Below are 23625 nucleotides of genomic sequence, written 5' to 3'. Positions count from 1 at the left end.
ACCGGACCATACCTGGTACTTCTTTCCACGAGGTCCGCTGTTCGGGTGGAAGGCAAAAAGAACTGGGTGCACGGAACCCATTGTAAACGGGTCCCTCTGCCCCTTCCATACGACCGGTGGGTCAATAAAGGACTTGCCGACTCTGAAACAGAATCCATACCTCGTTTCATCCCTTTCAGCGATGCACGTTTAAAAGAGACTGGCGCCGAAAAGGAGAGTGATCGTATTTTGCAAGGACTTGTGCCACCGTCTATGCAGTTGGACACTACCGAACCTGAGACATTGTTTGAAGACACTTCCGTACCTGGGAAACGACGGTACAACTTGAGATCTAACCCCAGAGACTAATAAAAGAGCAAACTAATGTGATTTCTTTTCCCCTAAGAACTATTTTTTTGATTTTTCAGCTCTCTCGTCCCAGGGAACTAGCTCATTTTTGATTTTCGAACCGCCATCCGGTTCTGCTGCTAGGGTCGCGGTTGAAGTCTGGGGAGTGCAACTGGGGACGTTTTAGGTCAACGGTTCTGGTTGGTCCAAGGGAGTTACCCCGGACTGAACAGAGCGCACTCCCTGGGAGAACCAACCTACCACCGCGGGCAGCAAGTAGAGGATGGAGTTTCCAAGGGTAGAGAGACCTGCCAGATTCACGAACTTTGAAAGACAATTGTGTACAATACGGTCCAGAAGAAGATTTTTAATAATATGTGTTTTAATGCTGTGTAGCATAGTAATGTTCTTGACTGGTTATGCTCTATTCGTATTTCAAGTTTCCTTATTCCAAAATGACACCCGGCCAACGCCTCCTCCCACTCTCTCTCCACACTCCTTTCACCATCTACCTGAACACGAGTCTGCCAGAAGACTCGAATTTGTAAATAACTCATTTATTCAACTCCTACACCAACACCAGTCCATAATGAACACATCAAACTGTTGGATATGCGGACTCATGCCGCACACGACCGATAAGGGTATCCCATACTTCATCCTGCCATTCAGTTATTATGGTTCTCTGTGGGCTTTCCAGACCATGTTCCTGTTCGCCCTAGAACCATACCCAACCGGTTCCATTGAAATCGATTCTAACAACAAGGCACTAGTGGCAGGGATAAGAAACATGAGTAGAGAGTTCGACACATATCTAACGATCCCCAAAGATGAACTCACTCCATACACTCGTTGGAACGTAACAAACTATGGGGTTTACCTTAGTAAGAGCCAGACAGCAAAGAAATCCAGCCCAGTTTGGATAGTACCCCACCGAGGTCACCTATGTTTACAAGGTATTGGTAGGGATCCCAAAGCACAATTAGGAAAGAGTATATGCGCGGAAACATATGTGTTCGCTTCTCGAACTTCCCCTATACTCTTAGCAGCCAAAGGCACGTATTTCGTCTGCCACGACCAAGCATATACATGGTTGCCCCCTGACTTCTCAGGCACGTATTTCATCTCATTTCTGCTGCCTCCCACCTACACGGCCCGAGCAGATTACCATCGGACAAGGACAGCTAGAGGTGTCGTGAGTAACGACGACACCGCGGGTCAGGAATTCGCTGACTTCGCAAAGGGTTTTCTGCCATTTTGGGGGCCTATGGTGAACAGCAGGAATATTCGCCAGTTATCTAGGATAGTCGAATCCGCCGTGATTACAACGGCCGGAGCACTTGGCAATTTGACGACCGAGCTTCAGTCGGATCGACTTATGACCCTTCAGAACCGAGTTGCCCTAGATATCATACTCGCCGATCGTGGTGGTGTGTGTAGAGTGATCCAATCTAGTTGTTGCATTTTCATCCCTGATAACGCACCGACAGTGTACCAAGCCATCTCTAAACTACACGAAATATCTGGTTCCCTTCACGTGGTAAAAGGAGATTGGTCCTTGCTAGAGTGGTTCTGGGGACTGATCACTGCCTGGGGATGGAAAACACTGATCTTCATTGGGATGATCTTAGCACTTCTGTTTATGTTCTGCCTGTGTGTACTGTGCGCTCCTGCACTCTGTGGCCTCTGTGCTACTTCATGTGTACGGAAGCCTGTGTCAAGGGACGAACTGAGTAACAGAATGATGTTACAGCAGCATCTCCACGAATTCCTTCATACAGATTTGGACTCAGATTAACATGAATTATTGCCTTACATAAGGGCAAAAGGAGGGTCTGTGGTTCTGAAAATCTGGACCCTGTTGTTATCCCGATATCGAGGTCCCATACCCGTGTCACAAAATATCAACGTACCATGACGAATTTGGTATCGGCGAACCGATAATGATTAGGACATCATTCCTATACATTTGCGTCATAATCGAGGGTCGCCAACGACCCTAAATCGTAGTTTCCGTCCCGACCCCTTAGACTCCATTTTGTGAACGACATCCATCTTACGTCTTGCCCTCATGATAAGTCAATTAAAGGTCGAGCTTGATCTAAAAGGACACGTCCACCTTCCCTGACTTTCCCCTGACCTGTCCCAACTGACTCCATTGCCTTTAGCCAAACCTGTTTGGGCAGCCCCTCGCCCAGTGGCCAAATACGATAGCATCAATACATAACATTCCTCAAACCATTCACTACATACAGACCATGCTTTCTACAAACATGCACCTGTTCATACTCCTTGTTTATGGCCAGTTTTATGACTGGGTGGTACCTTCCTTTATTGATGTTACATCGATATCGGATGGGAGTTCCGGGTCTGGCTGGGTAATCTATCACGAACTGGACATCTATAATGTGGGCTTGCTTACATGACTTCGCTCTTTGTATTATTATAGAAATATGTTTACAGCCGTATCATAAACTCAAGAATTCTTGCTTGCAGCTATTATTTCTGTATATAAGGAGAAGGCTGATTCTGTAAAAACGAACAGTCTCCTGAGAACACATGACCCGTTGCTTGTCGTGCTTCTAGGACACCTGTTACTTGGTAGCTATCAATAAAACTTGATCTCTGACTGCGACTAGAAGACTCCGTGTTTCTGTGGTCCGAAACAAGGGGGAACTCAGAGGTCTTCGGGTGTTATTCCCTGGCACCACCGGGTTCCTAAAAACCCGGCACCTCAGATCAAGCCCTGATCATTGGACTGGGTAAGAGTGGTCTGCTTAATTCAGGCACTCTGTTCATCACCACCCCCTTTTCTGAATCATTTTGTCCACCATAAGCGTGGAAGGGTATACTCAGATGTGAGTCCATTGCTCATTGCACCATCAGGATTCAAGCAAGCCGGGCCGACGACGCCTGAAATGGCAGAAACCGGTCCCCGGAAGCTTGTTTCCTTCCCAGTACAAGAATTGGCTTGGTAGTTTGGTTTGCCCTGTTCCCATCATGCACTGGGACAGGAACAGACTAATTTGCATATAGCCAAGTTCTGAGCTGGGATGGTGCAGTGAGCTAAAAAACGGTGATGGATCAAGCCCTGATCTTTGGACTGGGTAAGAGTGGTCTGCTTAATTCAGGCACTCTGTTCATCACCACCCCCTTTTCTGAATCTTTCTATCAGCAGGAGCAAGAAAAAAGAACTGGGTAAACTTCCACTTACAGGGAAAGATGGGGCACTAGATGTCAAGGTGCCCCTTAAATGTGCAGGGTTTTATTTTCATTGTTTTCAGTGCTGTGGCCGGTGAAGATACAATGCAATATATTCCCCCCTCTCTTATTTTGAAAAGAAGCAAAGAGTTTGTGAAGGACTTTTAAAAGGGTTTTAATCTTTGTGACTAAGTCTTACGTCACTTTTCTTCTAAATTTTAAAGTAATGCATTGTAACTAGCAATATAGTTTTAAGGCTTCAAAATGTAACTTATGTCACATGCGACTCCCTGCCTTTCTGAAGTAAGGTGAAGAAATTAGACTTTTGAAGAACTGCTCCAAGGCCTCAGAGTGGGCGGGACTATTCAGTGCTTAGGATTATCAATGGTGATCCCCTGAGAGAATTATATAAGATTCAAAATTAAAATTAGAATGCAAAGCATCTAACATGGCGCTGCAATATGAAACCACAAAGTAGGAAAACAGTGTATGTCCCAATAAATGGGTTAAGGAATGACAAACACCTGTAGCTACCTAACAGCATACATTTGCCAAACTCTTCTAGCAAATGTAACAATTAAAAACAAGAACCTAGGTGAATGTTTTAAATAACGTGCTTGCATGGAGAAAAATATAATTCCAGAATGGTAGTTAAAAAAAAAAAGAGCCAAAGTGGGAGCCATGTGCTTACCTGACGGACTAGGTTTATTTATTAAACCTCTAAGATACTGGGTTCTTAGATGAAGGGGGTTAACCCACAATTCAAGTAATAATCACAGTCTTTGCAAGGGTGAATCCCCAAAGCCTGAGCTCAACCCATAGTAGCTATGACATACAGCTGACAAGCGTACCTTGGATATAATTTATAAGTATGTATGAAGTACTTATAAAGTCAAAATGTAAAACGATAACAAAAATGTAATAAAAAAAACACCAAATTAAAAAAAGGCTAACATTTAATAAACCAAGTGACACCAAAATGACAAAAATCCAATAAAGTAAATACCACCAAGAAGCAATGTGCCAATGAACGTCAATGGGCGCAGTAGACAAAGCCCCAGGCGCAATTTGAAGGTGGTGAGGGAGCGCGGGTCGGAAACACCAAAGAGGTTCATCTTGGTCAAAGATTTTACCTTCTGACTTTTAAGTTCCAATCTACCAAAGAAGTACATTCTAAAGACACCCAGGAGCTAAGGGGAGGTACAGAGACCCACAAGATGGCAGGCAGAAGCCAATAGCAGGGTCCAGGCCAGGTCCATTTCCCACTGGGCAGTTGCAGGAAAGGACTCTTGTAGCTTGTAATATCACTGCAGTTGGAACACTAGGTCAGCCTTATGATTTTTGAAGTCCACTTCTTTGTCCTGGAGGAAGTTAGAGATAAAGTCCTTCAGGGCTCTTCTCAGGTCTCGGATAACAGATTTAGTCCCCTTCTGGTTTTCTAGAGGTCCAGGAGAGATCTGAAGTGGGTGCGCCTGAAGTGCCAAATTTTTGCCTGGCACCAGTAAGTGGGTGAATGACTCCTGGGCATACCACAACCAACGGGGTAAATGTTTCCAGGGCCAAATCAATGATCTCTTTTCAGAAGTCTTTCGCCCTACTAAACTTGGGCTCTAATGACTGGTGGTGTATGTGGGGAGTGCACTATGGTAATTTTAGTGTCCTCCCAAATCCACCAATAAAATCCAGTTTGAAGCAGCCAAGGAGTTATTTTGACAGGCCAAATTTGCAGTGTAAAACTGCAACAGCCAGGCTACAAATGGTAGGCCTGCAGTTAGGTTTTCACTGCCTGCCACTGTAATGGATGGCACTAGTGGATTTACCTAATAAGGCCTGGGTACACTTTTTACTATATACGAAGGACTTGCAGGTAGGTAAAACATGCCAATTAGGTGTATAGCAATTTTATCACGTTGAAAGGGGAGCACAAGTAATTTACCACTGGCTAACAGGGGTAAGTAACGTGCATAACAGTCAACAAAAATACAAGGTCAAGCAACTGGTGAAAAATCTGCAGAAAGGGTACATTTCCTACAACCGCCAAGGAAACAATTAATATTTCTCATACATATGTGTCAATTTGTAAAAGGCAACTTTGGAACACCTGGTCGATGAAAAACTGAAGGCAAAACTGTCTGTATATAACAGATATGGGGAACAGGCACCTACATAAAGAGCTACCGAAAGGCGAACAAAATTACTGGATGTCCAGCACCATGCTGCTTCTCACTTTAGCTCTCCCATCTTTTAACACCTCATCAGAAGGTGACGCTTAGACCACAAATTACTGCCACACTAACAGTGATGTGAATTCCTTGATCGCACAGCACTAATTGCAGTCTAAAATACACAGTTGGCAACATAGAACTTCGAAGAAAGTTCTCTCATTAAAGGGATTCCAGATCGATGATAACATTTCAGTATATCACCACCCAGTCTATAGCACCCCCTACAGATGACGCACTCACTCATTCACTAACATTTACAAAACTTGTTTTGCACCTTCAACTGGGATACCTGCTATTCTCATTCACAGAGCACAATTTTACACTCCAAAACACTGGGTTGGCTAGCTCACTTCTCATTCAGTCAAAGATCCTCAAATTCTACAGCAAAACGGCAGGGGTCTGCTCCCAGCAAACGTCCTTCCCCACTGTGCAGTAAAGCTCTCATCCTCATACTCCGTAACAGTCCTCTACTGATCAAATTCTAGAGTGGAGAGGAAGGTGCAGGAATCTGTACACACCAAACTTTTATTTTACACCTTCTCAATGTGTTACAATGCAAGCCCAATCCCTTGTTGTGCAAAAGCGCAAGGCAGTCTTCTAGGAAAGATATGGGTCTGTTAGTTTTGCCAGGCCACATTTATCTGGGTGAGTTCTAGGACAGGGCCTTCCGCAGCTTGTGAAGTACTCCCCTCATACCCATATAATGCTGTCCTCTGAGAAGTCAGAAAACCTAAGAAAAATGAGTGGAATTCACGTTAGCTCCAGTAGTAACTCTCACCCTCTCCTCCTTCCTCTTGTGCACCCACCAGTATAAATATCAAACAATGCGTGGCAGTAACTGTAGACTAGGGGTAGCCCGTGTCAGAGGGGTGGAATGGTCAGTCTCTTGCTCCCTTTGGATTGCCCTGGACCTAGTAACCTAATACACTACCTTAAATTATCGGCCCAAATCCTATCACCAAATAGTCAGACAACCCCCAGAGATAGTCTTCACAGGAACACTTCTATTAAACAACATGTACACAACGTAGGAGAACATATTCAACAGAACACCTCAAACACACCCTCATATCCGACACTACAAAGTCTCAAACGCGCTCCTAACATGCACCCAAAGTAGTCCAAATAATCCACAGCATGGATAGCAGGACTCAATACTCAATACTAACTGCTTCCAGTTAATTCACAAACTCACTGAGCAACAAACAAGCCAAGTAGCAAGGCACTTCTGGCAAAACCCAAAAAATAATATATTAAAATATCAAAAACAAAACAATAATTATTCTCACAATGACGAACTATCACTCAAACACCCCCACAGGTTGAATCCAGAGCGCGAAGCAGAGGACAGACCAATTGTCGACACAGTGGTATAAATAAATCTAATCTGCCACAACATTCTGATCCTTTATAAGCTGAAGTGAACCATGCATTATTCAAAAAGAGACTAATGTTGTAAGTAAGAAGCAGAATCTCTAAAAGCTCACAAGGATAGACTATATAAGTAAAAAATAGAAAACTCAATATTTGTCCAGTGAGTTGGCAGGCTTGCCCTGTTACAATACTCATACGTATTGCTAGAAGGAATGCACAAAATACATGAAGCTATTAGAACTGGGATGCTAAACAGAGGGAGATGGTATAAAACGCCTGAATGTGGAAATGATTATTTTCATATTTCACAATAATATAACATGGGGAAACAGTACAGTACTGGACTTTGTAAACAAACAAAATAACCACCTGCAGCTACCTGATTAAGCCTCCCTCTGCCCATCAGACCATCAGACCATTTACAGGAGCCCAGTGTCATCCAAGACAATAAGTATGCCTTACAATCACTCGCTGCTTGACATTCAAGGAGCTTGCTGCCATTGATTACCTTCCAAGGGCCAAAGGATCAGACAGCATTAATGATCATCTTCCCACTCTTCCTTACAGCATCCAACCATCACTGAAATTAGAAACACTGGTGTTACCTGTTTTGACCTTGAAGGGTCCAGGGCCAAAACGCTTTCCTCTCTGATAAATCACTTGCAGCACATGCCTCATACACCACCCTCATATGTAATGCGTCACATGCACACATTATGTTGCCATATGCAAATCGACATTTCCCTGCTCTTGAAGTGACCCAACAACACTGAATGGAACTCCTCTATTACAACTTGCCACTCATCACTCCACAACACCAGCTTCTCTGTGATCTAAAGACCGCCCAGACACAATAAAACCTTCAGTCAGGAGATACATCCTCACGACCATGGCCTTCGTTCAAGAAAACCAACCAAGCATTTCTTGGAGACTTGAGCCCCCAGAAGACTGAAAACAACAAGAAAATGAAAGTCATTCAACACAATTCAATGACATGATCATCAAGTAACTCATCACCATACTCAGCCTTTCCAAAGGTAACACAATCTACTTCATATAAACAGCCTTGTGCTCGTCAATCGAAAACAAGCCACCGATAGCTCTGGACTTAATCAACCATCTTGCAATCCCCTCTGTCCTGTTTCATGAGACAAACACAAGGCCAATAGCAAAGACAAACACAAACATCATTTACTCAAAGATTTCCCATGGCCTCACTCCAAGAAACACTCATGAAGCTTGCCATTACTCTGCCCAGCCAAAACCAGAATACAATATTCGCCTCAAAATATGTAACATTCAGAAAAATCACACGGACAGCAACACATAAAAAGCTTGATCCTCCACACTCTTCATTCCAGGATACTATTAATAGCTCTGTGAGTACAAGTCCACCATCTACAGACAAAAAATGAAATGAGCCAAAGCCCATGATGGCGTTGCTTAATTTAAAACACTCTGCACCTCATCATCACAGTTAAAGCTACTTAATACAAAAACTTAGCAACAAAGCCTCCAAGAGAAGCCAAGCACTCACCAAGACAATGAAACTCTGTGTCAAATCATTGCTGGAATCTCCTTTCCTATTGCATTGTGAGCAAGGCCTCAACATACTCAGCTCCTTCATGACCACCAACTATGACTGAATCTATAACAAAGCATGGTCTCTAAGGAATTAATGGGAAAACAGCTCTTTATTTTCAATAAACGTTGGCTCAATCGGGAAAATCACCCCGACCGGGGTAATCCTCACAAGTGTTAGAAACAAGGAAACAGGAAAAAAACATGACGAGTGACCATTAATAATGTACACTGTGAAGGTCACTTATTGATAGGACAAAACACTACTACACCCATAGGTCATATCCAAAGTGGTCAGTGTTTTTAGGGTGTAGATGTTTCGATCCATTAGGAATATAGGATAATCATGAGGACAACATCTATATAAGCCTGATTACATTATAACAAGATAATATAAATACACAAAACTTAGCGCAAAATGAGCATAAGGTCATAGAAAGAAATGGCTCCTGGCCATAATGGCTTTGGTTGAAGGATCTAGTGGTCTTAGCTAAAACGCATTGCAATTATTGGGGAAGGTGAGTCCGCTCACCCAGAGGATCCACAGTTCAGGGGGGAAAAGCTAGGAATGCATCCAAATAATGAGGCTTTGAGAGATAACCTCGCTGTCGGTGTTCTTCAAAGAACGGGACAACCAAGACAGAATTATATCAGCTGCATCCAAATGGAAGTTAATCTTTCCTTCCAGAGTCTTGGAAATCAGCAAAATCCAAGCTTTAGACCTGGACATACGTAACATCCTGGTCTATGGTGTCCCCATCATACACCCCACTGAAAGGCACCATTCATATTGCCTGCATGTTTTATCCAAGGCCCTAGTAAGTTCAACTTTAAAACAGCACTTGCACCACCTCTAATGAGGTGTCACCTTCAAGACTTTTTTTTTTTTTACGGCTGAGATAACTACTACAGACTGACATCACACTAAAAGCCAGCAGGCTACCAGATTAAAATCTTATAATTGCACAAAAAACACAGAAAAAAGAAACAGGTTTTGTCCAGCTATGCTACCGGGACCAGGAACATCGTCAGACCTGCCATTACCATTCTGCAATTCAGAACACACCTAAAGCCTCACCTCTTCAGGGAACACCAACTCCCTAAATGATAGTACGCATGAATATTCGGCCCCCTTCTCACTCAACTGTTCTCTTGCTGGATCTGTTGCACAAACTCACCTACACATATACGAGACTATCTAAACCCACATGCCAAGATAAAAAACCCTTCTCAAATATTTTCTTTGCCTTGCCCCTGCTAAAAAAGTAATATATTTACTTAGCCTTGCACCTGCTAAAAAGTAATAACTAGATAGCTGGAATGCTCATATTACTCCTCACTGTGCAGCACGCCTTTTCACAGAGACTGCATGTTTTCCGGAATTGTGTTACTTATGTTGGGATTTACCCCTGCACGAATAGATTTAGTCCAAGTTCGCCTCAGAAAGTGACAAATAGCTAGCTAATTTTAAATTCATATGGACCAGCGATCGTATTGAATTAAGAAGCATGGAGAGACACCACCATAACAAAGAAAATTAAATGGATGAGGTGAAAAAAAGAGTATGGTGGAATAGACGGGAAAGAGGTAGCAGATGAAACCATGAAAACTGACAACCATGATAAAACAATCTACAATATTACCAAACACCAAGACAACACTCTGCTGTAAGTATAAAGCTTTCCAATAGAGCTTCAGCTACACTGGATGCCTGCTGAAAGTGACTAGCATAATAGTTATCCAAGAAATGGAATGCAGGACAGTAAAGCATCCAGACTCAATGGGAGTTTTTCTAGTAATTCACACCACTTTTGTGACTCATGTATTTGCCTAAGTTTTATGAAGACCCAAGAAAAGGGGGTTAAATATATCCTACATTGAGCAAGGCAGTAGCCATCTTTCTCTCCAAACCATATGTTCCTTCAAGGTTCCACAGCTCATGATCATGCAGACCAATCTTTCATTAACATAGGTAACAATAACCATCAAATCTCAGCAATAAAAATAACCATTTAACATGCAAACATCTTTGTACATTAAAGCAAAGGGAGTAGTGGAGGGTGGGGGGTCTCCTCCGACCTGTGTGTAACACCAGCTTTCTGCAACTGGCCCACTCGACATTTCTGCCGGCGGCGGGGGACTCGGCACCCGTGACATCGCCAGCTTGGAAGCTGCACAGGGATCCACTGTGCACTGAACAGAAAACGTCTGAATCCTCCCTTATCTACAAAGACACAAAGAAAGGTTCATCGGCATCTAGCTTCAAACACATGTTCCCACCAATACCCATTTTGCATAATAATGAGGCACACAGATGATCAGGCAAACGCAGAGCACCACATCCGCCAACTCAAAAAACAGATTACAAAGCCACAAGCAGAATGCATCATTAAATCCCATGTTATGCATAGAGACATCTGAATCAGAAGATGACTACTAGCTGGGAGAGGTCAATAAACCCTATAGGCTCATACATCTGTGTACCAACAAATGGTACATCAGAGTCGGAAATGGTCTGCCACTAAACCCAATTCCTCATGGCATCCCACAGCCCCAGCTGTTAATCTGGGAACGGAATGCAGAACGCTGGCTCAGCACCATGGTAGTGACATTTCCCACACACTTCCATTTAAAGGTTGCAGTGCTTATCTGAAGCACAATGATGCTCATGGCCAGTAACCGACGTCTGCTGCTGAATGACGCCCCACTCCAAAACCATTAGAAAGCCAGAGAGTGGAGGCAGACTGCTTGCACTGGCAGTTGTTAAAAACTACAGGCAGATTGTAGGCAAACACTGTGGCAGAATCTCCCCAAGATTAGGGTCAGGAGTGTCATAAGCAATAGTTTAGGGAGACAGATGGGGAGACCTTCACCACAGTAGGGTGCAGATTGAGTAAGGAAAATATTTCTAGCGCACTTATTGAAAGCATCATACCTAGTGTAAGAAGGCAGTGATTTATCAAAGATAGGAAAAAAGCAGTCAAAGCAAGCTGCTGTGAAACACGAATAACGCTAAGAGGTGCTATTTTATGACCTGTCATTCATTCCACCAAGTAACAACGCCTGAATCTTAAGAGTCTACTCACCTGTCTCTGTATTAGGTAACAAAGGCCAATGCAGTGGAAGGGTACAGGAGAAGGGACAGGGAGCTTCCGGAGGTGTCTGTCAGATCCTTTTGAATACATACAACAAAAAAAAAACACAGGTCAAGCACAAACACTTTATTTCTGGGCAAAATGGAAATAAAAAATCTGCATAACCCAAGAAATAGGTCTTAAACACATCCTGGAAGATAATGGGAGCAGAAGTGTTCAGATACAATGGTGATTTGCCATACCTGTAAGTGAAGACCAACCCATGGCACATACATAGACGCTCAGGGGGCGAACTCTGTTCAAAGGTGTGGATTTCAAGAACTATGGGTCATGCTGTGTTCAACAGTCCCAGAAAACGTATAACATGTCCTAGAACTGAACGTGAAAGCAAAGACACGCTGTACTTAATAGAGGGAGTGTACAATTTAAGCTAGTGTTCTAGTAATGTACAGAATGGTCCCCCAGCCAAGGTGCTGAATCAAATTAATTAATCAAATTCGTAAAAGCACTGAAATATAATATGAAGTCCCAAATGTTAGAGCTGAGAATGTAGGAGACTAAAAATAGTCTTGAAGCGTTCGAGGAACTAGGCAAGCAAGGATCCTTCCATGGTAGTCCGAATCAGAATTCGATATTTACCCCAATTACATGAAGGGTCGGGCACCAATTACATGAAGGGTCGGGCAACAAGCACTAAAGGAGTCAGTTAATAAACAAGGTGAACAAAAACATGGTTCGGCCGCCCTTACTATTCAGCAGTCTAGGGCACTATATTGTGAAAGACAGAGGCAGAAAGGAAACCGTGAAGCGAAGGTAGAAAGTGTGTGAAGGAAGAAACCAGCACAACTTGAAACGAGTACAATGTAGCTGTCTCGTTGTATTGCTGTAAAGGAATGACACAGAGAAGCGGAAAAATGTCATTGTGCAGTAGTCAGAAAGAGCAATAAAATCACCTTAATCTTCAATAATCAGTGTTTCCATTAAGAGATTAATCTGGAAACTGGTTAGATCAGAGCCAGACTACCGCTTTAACAGAGTTCCTTCAAGAGAGATTAATGTGCATTAGGTTGCCCAAGAGAAATGGTAAACACATAAATGATATCGGCTGAGGCACATCTCAAAGCGACAGAGATTAAATAATGACTAGCAACGCTATCAAGCTAGCTGTACCAGCATAAAAACGTATAAAAGGAGAAGCCCACTGTTATTATGTGGGGAAAGACGTTTGCAGGCAGGGTACAATGATCTTGTTAGTTGCCACTAGTCAAACAGAGACTTCTCAAACTTGCAGTACATTACCCTTAATTGGACTGCTCCAAAAACATTTTAAAAGAGAGTATTAAATAAGAGGACCCTTCATTTGGGATTTACCTTTGCCGTTCTGTACAGGACCACACTGACAGTAGCGCCCTGAATTGGGCCAATCTCTCCTGATACAGCACACCTACAACACCACCAAAACAGTGCTAAACTCAGCAGACTTGCCAGAGAACTGGATGTCTGGAGAACTAACAAGTCAAAGCCAAATGTCTAATAAATCAGATGCCCCATCTGGATATCGGTAAAGGGCTCTGATAGACTGGCCCCAAGGAGATGCCTTTACTATGTCAGGATTCTAGGTCACTGCATGCATCACAAAGCCGCCCTAGCCTGCATCATAGTACAGTGGCCAGGACTCACTGGTTACCAAGGAGCTCAGATGTAGCTGTAAGCCTCGTATTCAGATACACTACGAGTGTATGCTCTTACCAATGAGTTAAGTCTCCAGCAGCAGTCTTCCAATGGATTGTGACAATCTTCTATAGCCAATCGGAGCGCATTTCACACTTGACGGATAAGCAAACTGGAGACTGCCTTACCGGTCACAAAAAACGTGCTAACTGGATTTCACAATAAAAGCTTTTCCCAACCGATCTCCACAGAATAGGGTGGAGATAGTTACGTCAAATTCAGATCAGATCAATCTTAATAAATAAAGGTGCAAATGCTACGCTTATCTTTGGAATCACTACACTACTGATCTCTAAGGAGGCACAGTTTCTCAAAGCAGATAATACTCACCTCCCTTACTTGTTGTACACTTTAACAAAACTCACAAATCCCACTGAGATCAAATTAAGAGTCCTCCTCATGCCCCTCAATCAACCTTCCTTTAGTCAGAATGTGAAGTCATTAAATAGTAGAGGTGATTCACAGAGGTACAAGCTAGATACATAACCTTCATAATGGAGTTTGTCGATCTTCCTTCAGGTGGGAGTGACATTGCTGAGTTCTACCATTGCTACCGAATATATGACGTTACAACGAATTCCGTTGCAACGCATGCCTTTACCACGCATGCGTAACAACGAAATTCGTTTACCACGCATAACATTTACCACAATTACTAGCGTGGTGACGTCATACGTCGTTAAGAGAAAGCGGAATTTATTTTCCGTTTTCTCTTAAACGACGCTGATACCCGACGTGACTTCAGGTGAGTTTCTTTTTTGGGGGGGGAGACCCCCCCCCCAAGCCCCCCTTTTTTTACTTTTTACCTTTACCACATATACCTTTACTACAAACCTCGTAGTAAAGGTATGCGTGGTAAAGGCTTTCGTGTTAACCACGCATGCGTTGTACTGCATGCGTGGTTAACGATTTCGTTGTAAAGGCTTCGTTGTAATGGCCGTTTCCCATTGCTACCAACCTGGCAAACATGTTATCCACGGTTTAGAACAGAGTATCATTTATACATTGTTAAACCTCTTTTTTTGACCGCAGTTAGCTGTTAAAATGTACATCGATTACATCAAGGGAAGTGGTACCGGGATAAACCATCAACTGCTCATCTCACTGCCTGAATTAACACAAACAAATGTGTACACTTTACTGCTTCTCCTAAAAAGTCTGCGCTGGCGTTTTTGCATCTTACTGTAAACCCGGATGACTGTGGATGATCAATGTATGTACATGCACTTACAACAGTTTGCATGACTTTTGGGGTTGGTGGTGTGAACTTTTACCGGCACATCTTTTTAAGTCTCTAGGATCAGGTACCCAATGTGCACATCCAAAGATTAGAATCACGATGACATCCTTTGAAAATACATTTGTGTGTCCTAGCACTATGTACTAGGAGAACAGCCACCTCTATTCTGCTCCTATTTACTGATGACTGTGCATTACACCTACTGAGCAGTACAAGAAAAAACAGGAAAACTTTAGGAGTGGATTGACATCCTAGCTGTCTGCAAGAAGTGCTGTGACCAATTCTTTAAATTAGACATGGGCTTTGGCTGCATAAAGGCCGTCTCACAATACGCTATTGCTTATTTGGTGCATCATACCATCTTTCAGGAAGTGCGTCTGATGCAATGCACGAGGGCCTATTTCACATGTCAAAAGTACACTTAATTATCATCATGCTATTAGTAACATTCAATACTTCATCTCCTAAATGCATTCTATAAGAAAGCAATCATTTTTCCTACTTTTCTCTCCAGTATTGCCACACCCAAAAGGGGAGGCTTTAAAGTGATAAGCAGCATTTGTGCATGCAATGCATATCAATGGCATTTGCGAAATGTCACTTTTACATGCATTGTCACTTTAAAGCTCGACATACTGGCTTTGCCAATGCTTGTCGATTTTAAACTTTGTGAATGGGAGGTGAGACTAAAGTTGCATGAGCTACTCTTACACAATTTTAACTAGGCAGTTTCTTTGAGGTGATGTGAAGTTGGTCTAGCATTGACATAATAGACTATGCTTAGGGGACTCTTAAGAAATAAATTAAAGTAGGAAAGGGTAAGAGAAGTGGTTCTTTAACAATAGGCATAGCCTTTGCTGACAAATACTATTTTAGATGGCCCTTAACTTTTTGCTATCTCCAGTGAATGTTCATTCCAAAAGAAGAGAAAATGCTCATTAACAAAGAGATCAAGAAAGATTAATGTGCATTATGTTGCCCAAGAGAGAAATAAAAATGCCACATTCATTTATACGACTAGGGTTCAACTTCCTCAAACAAAGATATTCACAATACACAATCATACATTTCACTCACCTAAGGGGACACAACACGCATGCAGGAATGTGAGCCCAGCCCTGGGCAGGGCAGGTCAACACCAAATATTATAAGGGCTGATGGAGCAGATTTCTTTTGAGGTGGCACAAAACACTTAGTGATTACTACTGTTCCCTAACTCAAGACGTTTAAGTGGAATCAGACGTTTTTAAAATGTATTATGATGTTTAACTAAAGTATAGTTCTCTTCCTTAATGTAAATCAGATTTGGGGGCTCTATGTGTGTAATAATCACTTGTGTTACATGTGGTTTTGCTCCATTCTTTGTTTAATATTGTTAAGCACTCTGCAGCCAATATTGCTGTATCAAAAATGCCATAAAATTGGCCAGCGGCGACGCAAGATGGCAGATAGTTAGGGAAGCTCCTGTTCCCCAAACCCTCTAATCGAAAAATCAGACTAAAATATTCGTGCTGGGCCAACACGAAGAGACGTTAATGAACGTGTGAACACTCCGGAGCATTGGGGCTGAAGAAGTGAGCCGCTGGGTGAAGTGAGCAACGAGAACCATAGAGAGGCCTGCCCGGTGGCCGTCAGTCGGGTACTCGAGTTTGGGAACCAGGCGCTCAAACGGAGCAGGAGGCATAGAGATGGCATGGGCCCCACTCCCCTGAAACAAGAGACACTGTCGGACCCCCGCAGGACCAATGTGAGCTGGGGGCGCCGATCTGGGGGGTCGGAGGCTGGCGAGGCACAGGCAGGTAATCCAACACGGCTCGCGGATCGAGAGTACTGTCAGCCGGGCCCAAGGTGATCGAGTCGGATACCTCAGAGACACCGAGCCTTGCGTCAAAAACGGCAATAAGAGGCAGGGAAGATAAAGATGATCCTCTATGAGGCAGCTATCCACGGATGCTGCTCCACCGGGCCGCGAGACCCAAACAGCTAGTGGCCACCAGCTGGGTTTCAGTGAGGCCTGCACACGCTCTGGAAGAAGGGGAAGGCTGCACCACAAGGAGAGTTGGCACTGAAGGAGCAGTCCTCACAGCGATAGTAGCCCAAGAAGGGGCCAGTGGGGGGAGGATGACGGAGTGCATTATATCCCCTGGCCAGACAAAGATCTGTACAGCTTAAACGTAGTCACAGAAAGCGGGGGCGATTCAACTTCCCGGGTAGACACGGACCACAGAATTGAGCCAAAAGCACCCCAGAGGGAGAGACGACTATCTAAGTGAACAGCCACAACCATAATTCTGAAATGTGGAGTATCTGTTTGCATCCAGATACAGAGGGCAGTGCTGGAGCGTTGGCCGTAGGTCCACCAGGCTCCCTATTTTGGTCCCAATGGAGGGCACCCGACAGACCACATAGTGCCTCAATGCACAAATGGGCAGGCGGCGGAAGAACTCGGAGAGGACAGAACAACAGTAATCGTTGCGATCTCAGTAACCACTGCATCTTCGTCACCATGTCAGGCGGTAGAGGAGGGCGAAGCACTCATCAAGCTAAGCTGAACAAATTTGCCTGGACGGAACAGGCCGAAGCAGAAACAAATACAGGCTAGCGCCTCAGAACCAGCCTCCATAGAAAGTATAACACTACACAACATAATAGTGGCCTTAAACACAGTGCAGACTTCACTGGAATCTAGAATTGACCCAGTCACCACAGAGGTCTCCCCGATCAGGTCAGACCTCAAGAAAATGAGCTCAAGAGTCACGGAGGTGGAGGAAAAGACAGCGGACTTGCAGCGAGACATGGTTACTCTGAAACAACTAGTTAAAGAACTCACTGAAAGCAGCAGAGAAATGGAAACCAAACTGGACTACGAAGAGAGGTCTAGACCCAATAAGGTCAGAATCATAGGAGTACCAGAATGAGCCGAGGGACCAGCGGCAGACCTATTTGTAGAAGACTTAACGTTAAAATCGCTTCAGCCCAAAAACATCTCTAAAAATGTTTCAATAGAACATGTCCACCGAGTTCCGGGAGAAAAACCGAGGCCTGGGGCTCCACCGAGACCGATACTGGCATGCGTCTTCAACTTCAGTGACTGGGATGTAATTCTTCATTTATTTATTTATTTATTTATTTATAAGTCTTATAAAGCGCACTGTCGCCTTGCAGGCATCCTGGCGCTGGGGCTCCATGAGAAGTGAGGAAGAGAGGTGTTCAGAAGGTACCAAAGAACTCAGACCCTGGGGAACAGCCAGGTCTTCACACATTTTCTGAGCGGGAGAAGTTTCTCAACTTGTCTAATCTCACAAGGTAGACTGTTCCAAAGTTTGGCCGCAGCCACCCCAAAGGATCTACCCCCTGCCCTGACTTTCTTGAATCTAGGTACTCTCACCAGTCGGGCCGAAGAAGAACGGAACGCCCTATTGGGAGTGTACCAAGCAAATTTAGATTGCAGTGCTCTATGGCCTAGCCCATAAAGGGCTTTAAACACAAGGCAGAGAGACTTAAATTGTACTCTCTGCCTGAGGGGAAGCCAGTGGAGTTCGGCCAGAGCAGCAGATGCAGACGCTCTTCTAGGCCATCCCAATGCCATTCTGGCAGCCGCTGATTGAATTCTTTGAAGTCTGTCTAACAGAAAGCTGGGGGACTCAAGTAGAAGGGCATTGCAGTAATCTAGTCTACTCAGGATTGTACATCTAGCCACCAAAGCACGAGCGTGGGTAGATAATAATGGCATAATCTTGCGAAGGAACCTAATCAGGGCAAAACAGCAGGACACGGGTTTCGCAACCTGAGCCTCCATGGTCAACTTATTATCTAGCATAATGCCTAGGTTACGCACAGTTTTAACTGGCAGAACCTTAATCAATGTTTCTGGAGGCCAGAAAGTGTCAGGAAAGGGATACGGGATCCTGTTCCCCCTCATAGAAAAGCACCTCAGTTTTGCCAGCGTTAAATTGAAGGGAGTTGTCCTGTAACCAACAGGCAATATCCCGCAGACACTCATGAAACACCTCCACCGGTGTCGAATCCTCACCCTCAAAGGAGAGGATCAGTCGAGTGTCGTCCGCATAGTTAATCGTATTGATCTTATATCATTTGATCAAAGATATCAAGGGTTTTAGATAAAGATTGAACAGAATGGGGCTGATTGCCGAACCCTGAGGGACCCCATGCGGCACAGGGAAAAACGCGGATTGTAAAGGGGGAAGGGACACAGCCTGCTGTCTGTCCTCCAGAAAGGACCGAAACCAGCGTAAGGCACAGCCTCTCACCCCAGCCTCAAGCAGTCTGCTCAGGAGGGTCTCATGGTTGACCGTATCAAATGCGGCAGACAGGTCAAGCAGAATCAGAGCTGCTGCCTGTCCCGTGTCTGGACGCATTTGCAGCTCATCCAAGGCAGTAACCAGGGCCGTCTCCGTCCCATGGGCAGGGCGAAAGCCAAATTGCAATTCCTCAAGCTGCTGATGTTGCTCCAGATGTTTAGAGAGTGATACGCTGACCCTGCGTTCGACAATATTTGCAGGAAAAGGTAGCCGAGAGATTGGTCTGTAGTTCTTAGAGCATTCTGGATCCAATGATGTTTTTTTCAGCAGCGGGGATACCAGAACTTGTTTCCAGCGAGCGGGTACTATACCGCTGGCCAGAGATTGGTTGCAAATCAGGCGGAGAGTAGGAAATAATTCCACCTCATAGTCTTTCCAGATCTTGTGTGGGATCGGGTCCAGGGACGAGCCAGAGGAAATGCCCCGTGCCAGCCTACTGAAGTCCTCCTCCCCTAGGGGAGGAAACTCTGATAGTTGATCAGCAGGCTACCAACAGGGGCCATTATCCCCACCCTCCAAGGCCCGATCTCTCAGAGTATGGGAGCAACTGGAATCAGTGGGAACTTTGAGATCGTTGATAATTATCTACATTTCTTCTCTGAAGAACTTAGCCAAGTTCTCATAGAGCTCCTGCGAAGGGGGTATCGAGTTCTTGGAACAATCAGGACTGGTAAGGCTGTTCAGAATGTTAAAAATGCTCCTAGAGCTGTTTGAAGTATTGCAGATCGTGGAGCAAAAATATTCTGCTTTGGATTTATGAATCAAGGTCTTATACTCAGCAATTTTGAGCTTCCAAAGCAGCCTGTCTGAGTCCTTGTAGCCCCGCCTCCATTTCCTCTCTGCCGGTTTACAGCGCACACCGCCAGCGCAATGAAAGAATAGTGTAATCACGTGTTTCCCAGATTTCACACTAAAGGTTCAAAGACAGAGATGTAACTTTCTGGAAGTAAAGAAAGCTCAGAGGGAGACGAACCTAAAATATGCAATGCTATTTCGACAAAGCTAAGGGTTGAGGCAGAAGGGAAAGTTTGGTTCTTTGAAACCCCAGAGGAAGCATGGGAGTGGCTGGAGAAGAGTCGGAGACCCCAACCACTAAGAGATGAGAGACAGACATCACAGGAGAATAACGGAACCAGGAGGCGTGAACAAAGCAGACGCATCACAAAGCAAAGGGAATCCTTCTGCATTTGAGCCAAGAAATACAGAACACTCCAGATAACCACCATGAACACTCTGGCAACTGAAGCAGTGGTACAGGAGAGCAGAGAGGACATGAACATGACAAACAAGCAAACTTTGAGATCGTGATGCTGGAAGTCAGGACTGAGTGGAGCCGGGGACGAAAATTGATACTCTGCATTAAGTAGTATAAAATCCACAAAAAGACACATGCTCTGTAAAGTTGTGCCCAGCTTTTCATAATCTTAGTGAAGGGAGGGAAGGCGAAGAGGGAGAGGCTGGAACACTGCCCCCCAAGTTAGGGGCAGGAAGGGATGACAGGCGCTCTGCAGAGTTGGGGATACAGGTAGTTTTGAGCCCAAGATACAGGGAGGGGGGATTGTTCAGTTATAAATTACTTTAATAGTAGAACGGTAGGAATTCAGGTCGGTCAGAAGGTGATGTGACGAGCGGCCCTTTATAATGAGACACCTAGCGACACTTTATGTAGGCCGCCAATATATGTAGAAATACCCCCAAAGTTGTGAATGAATAAAAGTGAGACCTTCTCCGGGAACACCTGCTCATCCTAGTGGGAAGGGCCTGACATAAGATGTATCGTAAACATAGGGATGAGTGACAGCTGCCACGCCCTAGTTGAGGCCTCTTAAGTGGAACGTAAATCCTTTGTGGGACAAGCTGAAAAAAGGCCTGGTGCTCCAGTGTATTAAAAGCCACTTGCCAGACGTGGCCCTCCTGCAAGAAACACACCTAGTGGGGAACACATGTAGAGCACTTAACAGATGGGGATACACTTTAGCTGTGCACGCTGGATTCACTACGGGGTCTTGAGGAGTGGGGGGTGTTGATAACGAAGCAGTTCCCCTTCATGGTAGAACAGAAAGTGACAGATGACCAGGGTAGATTTGCTGCACTAACTGGCAGATGGGAGGGGAGGTTGATTAACAAAGTTTCGGTTTACATGCCACCAGCACTGCATAAGATTGCTTTTCCAGAATTAAGTGCATGCATTTCTCCCTAGACTGCTTGATGGTGAACTACTCCTCGGTGGGGACTTTAATATGACTTTGGACGAACTTCAAGACAGGCTACCTCTCAGATTTCAGTCTAGGCGCCCCACACCGCTGTCGGACTTTGTGGATGCAATGGGCTTAGCAGATGTATGTTGTACGCAAAATCCACGTGATCAGCAGTTCCCGTATTACTCAGTTGCACATAATAGCCATTCCTGCATTGACTTTATAATGTCACGAGCTGATAGGGTTTGTAATTTTGGAGACACACACCAGTTGGCTAGAGGTATATCTGATCACTCCCCCCTTTGGACTTGCTATTCGACAGGCACTCTTAGTATCTGACACGGCGTATCTCTGAATCCATGGTGCTTAAAAGTGCCCAAAATCAGAAAAGGATTATCCCATGCCACCATACATCATTTTGAAGAAAATGAGGGCTTGGTGGCTTTGGCACGGTTCCTGTGCGAAGTATATAAAGCAGTAAAAAGGGGTAAGGTCTCTCTCTCATGGTAGGGCATAAAAAAGGGAAAAGTATGGCCATAGAGAAGATGGAGAGGACCATATTACAGTTGGAGACCCAGCTGATCAATAGACCCTCCGAAGAGATGACACATACCTTGCAATTAAAAAGACCGGAGTACCGGGAGCTGGCGACGGAAAGGTCAAGAGCCAAATTAAAAGCATCTAGAGACAGAATATATGAGATGGGGAATAAAGCCTGGAAGCTCTTTGAAAGAATGGTTGTTTATTTTTTTTAGCACTTTACGACGGGGTGTCAGGAGCACCGTTTTTCTTCACTTTCAGACCACTTTGGCAGCTCAACTTTTTATAACTATATCTACTCTTTACTTTCTTCTACCCCTTTCGCATTCTTTTAGTTCTCGGATTAAAAATATATATTATTTTCCTTGTAGGGATTACCCCCTGACGAAGGGCTGGGCCCGAAATGCATTGGGGCTATTTGATATTCCTGTGAAGCAACAGTTTGCCAAACATGCCTCATGATGTATTCATGAAATCATGAATATGATGAGGATTTAAACCAACCGAAATTCTATGATTGGATCATCTGATGAATAAATCTAATTTGAAAATCACAAAAAAATCAACTGACAACTTTGTGAAAGCGACTGGGTCACCTTGGAGTGCTCTTGAGTAGGCTCTTCCCGTGGTGAAGGACACTATCCTAGCAAATGGAATACACACAGGGGAGGAATCTGCACCAGTCCCTCCGACATCGGGAGGGGGGCTTGAGGAAGGTGAAATAGCCTATGGAGCTCGAGCGTAAGCTCTTCCAGGGTGGAGTATAGGGGGGGGCAGCCTACATTAATGATAAGACATGCGAGTCCCACTGTGAATTTTATGACAATTTTAAAAGGCTGTACCGACCTGGATATATTAATTTCAATACAAAACAAGCATTTAATTTTGAGCCATCGCATTGCTAAATATTGCAACACCAATTGCAACAAAAGTCTATAGATTGTAGGTCAAAAAAAGTGTATTTATTTTTGTAGCAATGATGGCATGCTGCGCTTTAGATGAATATGTTTAAAAGTAAAGTGCGCCATACTGCGATTGCTACAATAGTTAATTGTGGATGCGTTAACAATTGATGTGTGCACTGATGGCTGGTGTGCGTGCCTGGTGAAAGCGTGCACTGATGGCTGGTGGTGTGCGTGCCTGGTGGAAGTTTGCACTGACGGCTGGTGGTGTGCATGCCTGGTGAAAGCGTGCACTGACGGCTGGTGGTGTGCGTGCCTGGTGAAAGCGTGCACTGACGGCTGGTGGTGTGCGTGCCTGGTGAAAGCGTGCACTGACGGCTGGTGGTGTGCGTGCCTGGTGAAAGCGTGCACTGACGGCTGGTGGTGTGCGTGCCTGGTAAAAGCGTGCACTGACGGCGTGTGTGTGTGTGTGTGTGTGTGTGTGTGCGCCTGGTGAAAGCGTGCACTGACGGCTGGTGGTGTATGTGTGTGCCTGGTGAAAGCGTGCACTGACGGCTAGTGGTGTGTGTGCCTGGTGAAAGCGTGCACTGACGGCGGGTGGTGTTTGTGCCCGGTGAAAGCATGCACTGACGGCTGGTGGTGTTTGTGCCCGGTGAAAGCATGCACTGACGGCGGGTGGTGTTTGTGCCCGGTGAAAGCATGCACTGACGGCTGGTGGTGTTTGTGCCCGGTGAAAGCATGCACTGACGACTTCTGGTGTCTGTGTCTGGTGAAAGTGTGCATGACGGTGTGTGGTTGTGGGTGTGTGGTTGTGGGTGTGTGGTTGTGGGTGTGGGGTTGTGGGTGGGTGGGTGTGGGGTTGTGGGTGGTTGTGTGTGTGTGGTGTGTG

General features: G+C 44.7%; 1 protein-coding gene across 4 annotated transcripts in view; it reads right to left on the bottom strand.

Moving 5' to 3' along the window:
• Positions 1-23625, bottom strand: part of SPOP (speckle type BTB/POZ protein) — a 344731-nt gene that overhangs the window by 192867 nt on the left and 128239 nt on the right. For 3 of the 4 annotated variants that reach the window (XM_078645267.1, XM_078645268.1, XM_078645269.1), the window contains exons 2-3: positions 11795-11880; positions 10788-10932 (exon numbers count right to left, since the gene is read on the bottom strand). The exons of the other annotated variant lie outside the window; for it this stretch is intronic. In XM_078645267.1, coding sequence (XP_078501393.1) covers positions 10788-10865 — 78 coding nt within the window. In that variant the 5' untranslated portion in view covers positions 10866-10932; positions 11795-11880. The remainder of the gene's footprint in view (positions 1-10787; positions 10933-11794; positions 11881-23625) is intronic. 4 annotated transcript variants of the gene reach the window in all.

The sequence above is a fragment of the Lissotriton helveticus genome, chromosome 5_1 (genome assembly GCF_964261635.1).
Source record: "Lissotriton helveticus chromosome 5_1, aLisHel1.1, whole genome shotgun sequence".
NCBI lineage: Eukaryota > Metazoa > Chordata > Amphibia > Caudata > Salamandridae > Lissotriton > Lissotriton helveticus.
This window is presented reverse-complemented; position numbering and strand designations above follow the sequence as displayed.